The 10,826-nt window shown below is 45.3% G+C and overlaps 1 protein-coding gene across 1 annotated transcript in view; it reads left to right on the top strand.

Annotated features, from left to right (window-relative positions):
* The first annotated feature begins 10,450 nt into the window (after positions 1-10,450).
* The window catches only part of HPRT1 (hypoxanthine phosphoribosyltransferase 1), a 19,685-nt gene continuing 19,309 nt past the window's right edge, over positions 10,451-10,826 (top strand). Inside the window, exon 1 of the mRNA XM_009287639.2 lies at positions 10,451-10,621. Coding sequence (XP_009285914.1) covers positions 10,451-10,621 — 171 coding nt within the window. The remainder of the gene's footprint in view (positions 10,622-10,826) is intronic.

The following is a 10,826-nucleotide window of genomic DNA, read 5'->3' as shown; positions in this document are numbered from 1 at the left end:
TAGGAGGAAGGGCCTATTGATGGAGATTTTATTTTCTAAAAACAACAACATGCTCTTATGTCATCACCTTAAACAAGGAGTCGATTTAATGAGCATAGTAGGTATTTACTGTGGCCTGAGAAAAATCACATCCCCAGTCAGCACAGACTTACGTGTCAGGAAAAAATTGTCATGCATCATCTTCAAATAGGAGTTGCCAAATGATCAGGTCTTGTTGATGAAGTGTAATTATTGATACTGTGATTCCACATCCATCTTTGCAAAGGTTTCCTGAAGAGGTTAATTTAAGACTTTTATTATCAAAGTTGATGTTGGGAGTAGTTTCACCACATGGCTTTTGATGCCATGGAAATAATTACTGGATGCATGTTTACTTTATTTGCTGTACATTTTTTGTGTTTCAATTCAGTCAGCTGGGATCTTTGAAGGATATTGTTGAGGAGCAGGATATTGTTGAGGAGCCTTCTCTGTTTCGTGAATGTGACTTGTGGAATGGCTGGTCACTGAAATCTCGGAAGGATGGAGGAGGGACCCGTAGACACAGGAGCAAAAGACTTTCATTGTCCTTGTATGATGTTAGGGCAGAGCGGTGAATACTTCAAGGGCTCTCATGTCCTCACTGAGACAAGCTCTGCTTGTTCTGCCATATGTAAGAGATTGCAGCACAAGCACAACAACAGTCGTTATCCTCGTGCCTAGATCAGATACCCCATATGGTAAATTACTTTCAAGCATTAGAGACAAAGGGGGATGCTGTAAACTCCGAAGGCTCAGCTTGTCTCTCTGCTTCCACCCGTCTGTTCAGAACTCGGGGTCAATAGTTTAAACGGGAGAATTAATGGAAAAGGGAAACTATCAGTGAGCTTCTAAAGGAAAGAAGAATCAAATTGTGTCAAACTAACGTTGCTCCTTCTACGCCAAGGTAACAAGCTTCTTGAACAGAGGAGAAGCAGTGGGCACAGCTTTACTTTAAGTGACTCTAGTGACTTTCTGTAAGAAAGTAGAGGAATGTGGTCTGACACCAATTTAAAAGTGAGGTTATGAAAGCCTGTTTGGAAAGCCCTACTCAGAGTAATTATTAATCAGTCACAGTCAGACTGCAAGGATGTATTGAGTGGGATTCTCTACAGTTCTGCTCTGATTTGATGTTATTTGGTATTTTCATTAAAAATTTAGGTGGCATATGCCAATTAAATTGTAGGGAGCACCCGACTTGAGCTAACTACTGACCGAGTAGAAGACAATTACAATTCAAAATGAACTTGATAAATTCAAAGAGTTAGAATGTGATTCAGCAAATCCAGCAATGGATTTGACAAATGCGTATTTGTATACTTCAGCAGAAGCAACGATCAGCTGAACAAATAGAGGATGGGACAGGAAGGCCGCTGGGGTAGCAGTTGTACAGAAAAGTTCTCTTGGGGTTATAGCCAGTCACCAGCTGAACGTGATTCAACAGCATCCTGTTCCTGAAAAAAACCCAAATGCTGTTGTGGAATGTATGAACAGGAACGTAGTCTGTAAGATACATGACGTGGTCCTTCTTCCTCATGTGGTAGTAGAAAGCCTTTCTTGGAACATGGTTTCCAGCTGTAGGCACCGTAATTCGTGGAAAATGTGGAGCAGCTGGAGATAACCAGAGAAAAGCAATGAGAGGGATGACAGGATGGAAGACTGGGCTTGTTTCAAGGTGATGGGGGAGACGTTTTCAAATCGGTGAGAGGTAGCTGCAGAGAAGAAGGAAATAAACACTTGCCCTCACTGCTGCAGGTAGGACAAGAAAAATAGATTACATTGCAGCAGGAGACATTTAGCTTAGACATCAGAATGGGCGGTTGGCCTTGACAGCGGGAAGCGTTAAGCCCTGGAATACCTTTCCTGGGCAGGTTGTGGAATTTCTGGAATTTGAAATTTTAAAGGAGAAGTTAGTGGGCATCTTATGGGGCTGGTGCAAATGTGGGTTGGAGGTGCTGGGGATAAGGCGAACTGAAGTGACTCCCAGCTTATATTTCTTACGCTGCCCTTGCACATTTTCACACTAAGGCCTTCTGCAAGGGAGTCAGAGAACTACTGTTCTGGAGCAAAACACTGCACTGGCATAGCTCCTGAGCTTGACCTCAAGGCTCACAGCCATGCGTTTCCCTTTTCATCTTTTCTTTTAAAATAGCACTTGTGGTAGTAATAACATCTGTGGGGAGACTGGCATGCTCTTGTGGAGTGGCCCATGTCTGCGTAGTTAGTACGAACTTTCCGACACCACCCAGCGTAAGGCACTCTCCACTCTTCCATTTCAAATTTTTGGGAACACTTCAGCACTCCATCTTTTTGAGGGAATGTGTCCCACACCTTGAATGTACACTTCTATTGTGTAAGAATAAGTGAAGTGACAGCAGTACTTTATACGAACGTATGTGTGGGATTAGTGCGCGCAGCTCCTTGATGCTTCTTAATTGCGTGCGTACGTGCACTGGGATGATAGAGAGTTTGGAGTGACTGATCTCTTACCCAATCTTTACGGAATTACTGTGGCAGGAATCTTAAACCTTTATCTGAATTTTTGCCAGGGATGGTCTCTTACTTTGTTTAAACCAAGTTCTCTACTTTTATTTTTCCCAAAGCAACATTCCAGCTGAGAAGAGAGCAACCAGGGCTGGTGCTGCCCTGCTCTTTATTCCCTGGATAGACAGGCAGGTTGCTTGGCACATGTGCAATACCCTATTTCACACTGCTGGCAAAAAAAAAAAAATCCGTATTCCTGTGCAAAGACTCCCATCAAACTCCTGCCTGCCAGTGGAGGGCGTTACAGAGGCTTGGGGCAGGGGAAGAAACTCACTCCCTAACCGTATACTAAAAATAGGCTGATGCTGTGCAAACAGCTTTGCTGTGAACTTCCTTCTGGCATGCAGCCATGCAGCTGCCTTATAGTTTTAAGCCTAGATACCTCTCCAAAACAAGAAGTCACTGAAGTTAAACGCAGTCAGCAACGCTTTTAATCTTATTGCTCCCTGCTGTGCTGTATCAATTTTAGCTTCTTCCAGAGTGCAGGTAGCTTACTCGGTATCTAAGTTCAATTTTTTTTACTTAAACCATGGTTAAGACTGGCGCTGGCGATCTGTGAAGTCTGCAAAGTTCAAAGCAGGGAGGAGGCCTTTAATCTAAAACTGAAATACGCAGGTGACATGTCCAAAAAAGTGCTTTCGTGCAGAGTAAGAATGGCAGTAGCTGGGCTGCAAAAGGTTTTTAAACTCTCCCAATTGCTGTTAACATCCTTAAATCCTGATGTGATGATACGAAATTGGAAAGTCAGTTCCTTAAATGATACTAGTTTAAAAAGAACAAACACGACACAAGACTCTCCGGGCAGTTGGACCGAATGACAGAAGTGGTTCATTCAGGCCTTGAAGCCTATGAGTTATTTGGTTTTGCCATATTTTCCAGTAATTTTTACCTACTTATTAGTGCCAACATTTTGCCCCAAAATAAATCACGTCACATTGTTCTGTACGTTTTGACTATGAAGACTGATGTTGCAATTTAAATATCAAGCTTCCTTGTTCTTTGTTTCAATGGTTGTTGATTGTTTAGACATAACAAGATTCACATTTTCCTTTATCATGATTTCTCATTTGTAACAAGAATATTTTCCAAGACAGTAATTAAATCTCTGGATCATTTTCAGCTATTTCACAGGAATCACTGAAAAAACAGTAATTTTGCATAGCTGGTTTTTCCCTCCCGATTTTTTATTGTCGAATACTCAGCTTTTATTTGAATCTTCTGTATTCAATTATCTGATTTGTGTGGCAATTAAACAGAAGATCAGTGTCATTGTACTTTACATTCTTTTTAAAGTCTCATCAATAGCAGGACCACACTAGTCTGTAAGTTTGTAATTTAAGATGCACTTGGCAGGGGTTCAAAGAGACAGGAGCTCTAGTCTGTCTCGCTTCCCCTCGGAAAGCCTTTCTGATGCTGCCGAACAACATTTACACCAGAAGGGAACTGAGTTTTGGAAAACTTTTCCAGACTCTGAAGAAACCAAGCAACCCGAGACTTAGATAAGCCGTGGTGAATGTAAAAACTCTTGATGCTATCACTGTGTAAAACCTGTATTAGCCCATCAGATATCACAGATTTACAATTTGAGGAGTGGATTTCAGTTAATAGGTAAAATTAAGAGCAGAGGTTTGGCAAAAAAATGTTATTTGAAGTAAAATTCTCCTATTGTCGTCTCTGTTGAGCACTTTATGATATCTTACATTTCTGCAATTATAGGTACAGGTGCTCTCTTCTGCAATTAACTGAACATACTGTTTGCTAAATAGGGTTAGTGTCTGGAGCCAGAGAGGTTCAAAAAGCATCAAGCTTATTTCTTTTTCTGGGACCTTCAGCTTTCTAGCTGTCTGGAGAGGGGGTTCAGATGAGGTTCTGTTTTCTCCAGAAAAACCTTCTTCCTCCCAGAAGAAAGGTTGTTTTCTCCCCTTGCTATTGGGCCTGCCAGTCTTTTTGAGAACAGTTCTCCCCCTTCACATCCCTGTCTCATGGGGTTTTTTGAGGACAGATTTCTGAAGGGACTTTCCACTGGGTCAAGCAGGATTCTGGGTGGGTGACAGATAGCACGCAGGAATTCTAGCTCCCTGCTGCCTGGTTGGTAATCTTGGGACCCTATAAATTCACTTATTTCCCCTTTTAAATATCAACTGAGTTCTAAAAGCACTCTTCCACTGAACTATCTGACTCTGTCCTCACCAGGTACCTCATCCAGTCTTGCACCCTTAACCCAAACCCAGATTCAGGGTCTGGTGTTACTCCTAGGACAGCGTGTAATATTTGAGGATCCAAATGATGATTTTGGCAGCTCATACCATACAACGCAAAAGGTCTTGCAAAGGGAAAGGGAGTCCTGAAGTGCAGTTCCCTCCTGGCCTGGCATGTGCTTTGTCTCTGCTTCCCCTGTAATCTGCCCAGAGAAGATTTCTGAGATACTTGAACAGCTGCCACGATCTGCATGGGAGGCAGGGCCCTTGGCATGTGAGCTCTGCCACCTGATGCCTAGTCTGCATCGAGACAGTGCCAGCTGGATCTGCAAGGCTCGGCAAATACAGCCTTCTATCAGCTAGTTATCTGATCAGGTTGCTGCCTTGTGGTCTCTTGCTGGTCTTCTTCATTCTTCTCCCCTGTTGCTGAAACAGCCTTGCCACCTCCTCTTGCCTTCTCTCGAGTTTCTGTCCTCACACGACAGCCTGTTGGCCCCTTTGTCCATGCTGATATCAACAGCTTCCAGATTTTTTTATTTTTTAAACAATTCTTGCGTCTGGCTCACCTGTGTGTAGCTGTACAGACACCTCTTCTGAGACATGCAACACAGCTAGTCCTCTACAGCTTTTTAGAAATGCTTCCTGGGGTTTGCAGGCAGATCCTGCACTCAGGTGCCTGCTGAAAGCAGATTAACCCGTTCATTCCTCAGAAAGCAACTGAGCAAGGGGGGAAACCCTACGTCTCTCCCTTGCTCCCCCTTCCCTGGTGGGAAGACCTCCTGCCAGCACCAACCGCCTGCATTTGGAGTCGTCCAGTCTTCCCTCTGACTTCAGCTGAAGGTACGGTACAAACGAGCTTCCAGCGCAGATATCCTGGGCTGAAGTCCTGCTGCAGGGTTCCCTTGGTTTCTTGCTAGTGTGTTTTCATCTAAACATTGACTGAGAAAATGGAGGATGTGTTAACTAAGTTGTTGGCTAAAATAAGCTTCTCAACTTTAGCAAGAGCACTTCCCATGCACAGCCCATCTCCCAGAAGTCCTTTTATGCCTGTGTAGTCCTAGGAGTTTGCTGCACGTGTGTATTGCAGTGTGGACATCTGTCCACTCCTGTGCTGCTGGGGACCATTTAATTTCGAGCAAGCCAGCAGAGTAAGGTGGCTGCCATCAGTCACATTAATTTTGGTGGGGTTTGCACTGAAATGTGTCACACAGAAGCTTCTGAGTCACCCAGGTATCTTGTTGATGCAAGTGCTGCTGAATGAGGGGAGGAGAAGAGTTTTCCTTGTTACCAGCATGGAGAAAATGTACCTCTCACTAATGCTTGGTGCACAGTGACAGAAAGAATCTGATTTTCATAATTGGTCTTGGCTCGGCTCTTTCTTCTGCTTTGCTTTTGCAAGGGATTGCTGGGGACCTCGGGTGACTGCTTCAGTGTGAGAAGAGCAATGCATGCAGTCAAGGAAGGCGGGTGGGAGGAGTAAAAGGAGGTCAGCCTGGGCTTTACGGTGTCCTTGCACGTGGGCTTTTCGGTGCCACATGACAACATCTCTAATAAACGCTGGTGGTTCCCCTCATGCAGCAGCAGCAGTGCTGCACACACTTGCAGCAAATGGTTAGCGTAACAGCTCTGAAGGCTGCTCTGCAGCAAGCACAGAGCTATTGTCATGTTAAAACAAACTCCTGGGTTTTTACCTTTTGCTGCATGAAAAGTCAGCAACTCCATCAGGCCACATTGTTCAGCGGGTCAAGTTGGGCTTGAAAAACAGCTGTTTCAAACAAAAAAGACAAATACCTTCCTGGTAGTCGCATTGCTCAGGCTTCAACCTTTGTGTCAAGACAGGTTCAAACAAAACCAGTGTCCTTTGAGTGGGTCTCTAGATTTCAAGTGTGCCTTCCTCCCTGTCCAAGCCACTTCTCACAGCTCTCCCGTGCCCAGGGAGCAAGTTCCCTGGAGAGTGGGAAGAGGAGCAAGCCCAGACCTCAGAGCTGTTGGGGGGAAAGTGAGCGCCCCACGTGCTCGGTCACGGCAGCGGGGCTTGGGCTACTTAAAGTCTTGGGTGCCTCCAAGGTCACAGGGCCCCACGGCATGGGGTTGTGCTTCAGGTCTGACAGCACTGAGCCCATGCCAGCTGCTCTGCTTCAGTGACAGGATCTGCCTTTTCTTGTTTTCTGCCATTTTAAGATAATCCTTATCTAAATTTCTGCAGGCCCTTAGGCTAGCTGGACCTTGGCAGCGCACGGGCACTCAGTAAATCCCGTCGGGCAGGACTTTGGTGTGTCTTTAGGTATGCATAGTGCCAAGCGCCAGCCTCTCCGCTGTGTTGTGACAGACGCCGTCGCGTGTCTGGTCCCGCACTGCGGCACTGAACCAGGACCACTGAGATAATTCTTAACGGATGTTTGCAAACGAAAGACAATAAATGCCATAAATACCAGCCCAAAGTGTGGCGCTGACTGCAGCAATCCAAGTCAGCGTTTCTGAGAATGGTGGACCTTTTGCGATAAGCCAACACCAAGTGTTTTGTAGTAATTGTGTAACTCTTGTGACAGTGACCATTCCTTGCACTACTGAATAAAGCGCAAAACGTCTGGAATTCCTCCAACCCCCTGTCTAGATGTGAAAGCATTTTTCCAACGAAGGTCAACAGAGGCAAAGATGTACATGAAAAAGGAAGTTACTGACAGCTCCAGAGAAGGAGTGCATAGGGTCAGAGGTTTTGCTTATTTTCCTTTTGAGAAGTAAATTGTCATTTATTAGCTGAGCAGGGAGAGAAATGTTGGTAAACTCTCATCATCCAGGAAGTCCCAGTCTTGAAACAAGTAGGTAGGCAGACAACGCTTTCCAAAATCCACAGAGACTGTCACCACGGAGAATCACTTCAATGACTAATTTCTGCAAAAGTCAACAAGACGGAGAACAGGAATAACATTATTTTAAAAGGTATTTTGCAACAAACAACATCTATTCCCTATTTCTTAGGAAGGGTGCGTCTCTTTTTAAATGTTGTTTTGAACATTAGGCTAGAAAAATAATTTTAGGATATTTAAATTACTAGTCAGAGTGGAGGAATTTCTCTGTAGCCATGATGAAGATGGGATGCTTGCATGCTAAATTCGTATTTTGGTGAATGCTCTATATATCATCTAATGAGATATTCCTTTTTGATTTTCCTCTTGATTAAAAATGATGATGCTCATATCAGGACCATTTTAATATGCCTCGAATTCTCCATTTTTTCCCATTCTGTCTGCACAGACTAATTTCTGGTCACAAGGGAGTCCTGCTGGTCTCAGTTGTTAATCTGCTGAAAAATCATTGTGCTCTTTGCTTTTTTAGGTGGTTTGTCTTGTGAAAAAAACCAGCAGTTAAATTTTGCTAATTCCCTGTGAGTCGCCCAGCAGCAATGGCAAAGCTGGGAGGAAAAAATGGGGGGAAGAGGGGGACTGGTGAATTGGTGGTGACCTGAAGCTCTGACTCAGAGCACACTATTTCGAGTGTTTCCAAACGACGAATACTCAGTTGTTATCTCCAGATATCCCGCCACTGGGGGCATGTGGTTACCAAGCAAGGTTTTTAAAAGTCTGTTAATAAAGTTACATACAACTGGCGCTCACACGGGCCATGGTTCACGAGATATGCCTGACTGGCAACAGGGGACAAAATAATTATGAAATCAGGAATCTACTCAGAGACACAACATATTTATTAAATTATTTTGCCTTCTAAAAAGCTGTGCATACCAGCAAAATCAGAACATTGGCTCTCCCACCTTACGCATCATCTAGCCAGACTATGTGCAGCTCCCAGATACCTCTGAACCCCCTCCCTTCGCCCTGCCCTGCAAACCTCGGTGGCTCCTGTACCAGCAAGAACAAAACTGGTCATCTACTAAATCTGTTGCTGATCTCGGCTAACCAACTTCCTGTAATATCAGCAAATATTTCTGCTTTTGTAAATCTGTTCTTCTCTCCATAACGGGGTGCCAGCAGGACCAGGAATGCTTTGGATCTAGAAATGTGCTGGTTGGCAGGAGGAACAAAGAAATTGCTCACCCAGAAGGGCGAAACAGGACTAATGCTTTTGTCCGCTGGGGAGAAATCGCACGGAAGTCAAGCCAAGTTTTGCATGCAATCAGAAAGGTGCCGTTGGATGCTACTTTTAATGGCAGACATTGATATGGGTCATTAATGAGAAATGTCTTCAGTAACTAAAATAAAAGCAGATCCTGAGACGCTTCTGTGGTTGAATGGTCTCTCAACAGATACTGCCTACTGCCCAATAATGTCAGGCTCTCCCTGAACTTGACAGGGCAGCTGCTGTTTTTCCCAGCCTTCTGGAAATAGGCCAGCTAAGACGTGTTCCTGATAGTTAGCTGCAGGGCGTATTTCATTCTGCTGCTCTAGGCAATTTGATAAAAGCTCCTTCCTCCCACTCCAGAGTTAACCCGCCCAAACTGTAGCTGAACACCTAGCTGCAACAATACCGCATTCGCTAGGGATCCTGCCTATTTGCTTAGCTAAAATTCGCTTAAATTGGTTGTTTCATACAAAGGAACGCTTAAATTGATTTCATCATGTTTTCTGAGCCGACAGTAATAATGCTAGATGTATAGCAGGAGTTGATTGCTACAGCTTTTTATGAATAAAGTTATTTTTAAGTATCATTATCCTTTTCTTGACACCAAGTATTTATGCAGCATAAAATAAAACTTGGTCTCTGCCCCTTAGAGAAAGAAGGGGAAAGTCTTCAATTGATACTTAATTGTTTAAGCTAGAATATAAGAAACCATGAATTTCCATTTGTACTGTTGCATTGTCCTTAACTCCAGACCTACAGGAAAAGTTGACACTGGGGTTTTTTTTGCCACGTGAGACCACTGGAGCTATCCAGGCATTTCCATGCTTTCTTATTATTTTACCTCAAGATCAAATTTTTCCTTCAGACAATTAAAGATATGGACAGCATCTGGAGGCACAGTTCAGCCTCATCTTCCACAACGTGGAGATGCACTTAATAAGTGCATTTTCTACCCACCCCGTGCGGGGAGGTGACAGGGGTGCAGGGAATCCCTTTCATTTGTGCATAGGAAGGTGGCACCCATCTCTTTGCTTAGTGAAAAGGCACAGCCATTACCAACTAAGGCATAGTTTTAAAGCGTATCAGTTCCCTGCTCTGCCAGATGTGGAGCAGCATCTGCTAAGGGTTCCCCGCACCATGTCAGAGCGATGGTCGGTTGCTAGCTGTGACCACACTAACACCGCAAAGGAAAGCAGAGGAGAAAAATCCCACAATATATTCAGACAGTCGTGCATCCGGGGACCCGACCCCTGCAAGCCATCAACTGGAGCCCTGAAGCATAAGATTTGGTCATCACAATTGTCCTGACACAAAGCTGCCAGCATCGTTAGCGTGCCGAGGTCAAGGCAGGGGACCCTGCCCTGCCCGAGGCCCTGAGGGCTGGCGCTGCCACAACACCCCAGTACCCACATGTGCCGGTCTGATGAGTATTTAGGTGTATTTTCCCCACGCCCTCAGCTGCCTGTGCCGGGGGGCTTGATTTCCTATGCTTGGGGAGAATGAGGCTCCACCAAATCCTGTGATTCGCAGGAAGACCCGAAGTGATGCAGACAGTCCCTTTTCTTTCCTCCTTCAAGGTGCACAAAGCCGTGGTGGAGGACAAGCCTTTCTTGGCGATGGAGAGGAGCCTGGGCAACACCCGGCAGGAGAGGAGTGTTCCCGCCATGCGTGGGGGGATCTGTCTGTGGAGCCCCTCCAAGGACGTGAACACCCGAGGGAAGAGTATCCCCTGTCCTCGGTTTCGGAATGACAGCAATTACACACCCCGTTCCCTCCTGGGGATAGGAGTGATCTTCCCAGGGAGACATGAGGAGACAGGGGACATCCCCACATCGTGTTGGGGAGGGGAAGATCAACTCTGAAGACCCAGGGGTGGGGATGGGGGACAGACCTGCACCCCTACTGGGATGGGGACAGCCCTAGCGAGGGAAGGTCACCCGCGATGGCATGGGGACGGCCCCGGCCAGGAGATGGGACCCGCGCTGGGCGGGA

This window comes from Aptenodytes forsteri, unplaced genomic scaffold (genome assembly GCF_000699145.1).
Source record: "Aptenodytes forsteri isolate BGI_AS27 unplaced genomic scaffold, ASM69914v1 Scaffold265, whole genome shotgun sequence".
Taxonomy (NCBI): Eukaryota; Metazoa; Chordata; class Aves; order Sphenisciformes; family Spheniscidae; genus Aptenodytes; species Aptenodytes forsteri.
Note: the sequence above shows the minus strand (reverse complement) of the source record. Positions and strands in the feature narration are given on the sequence as shown.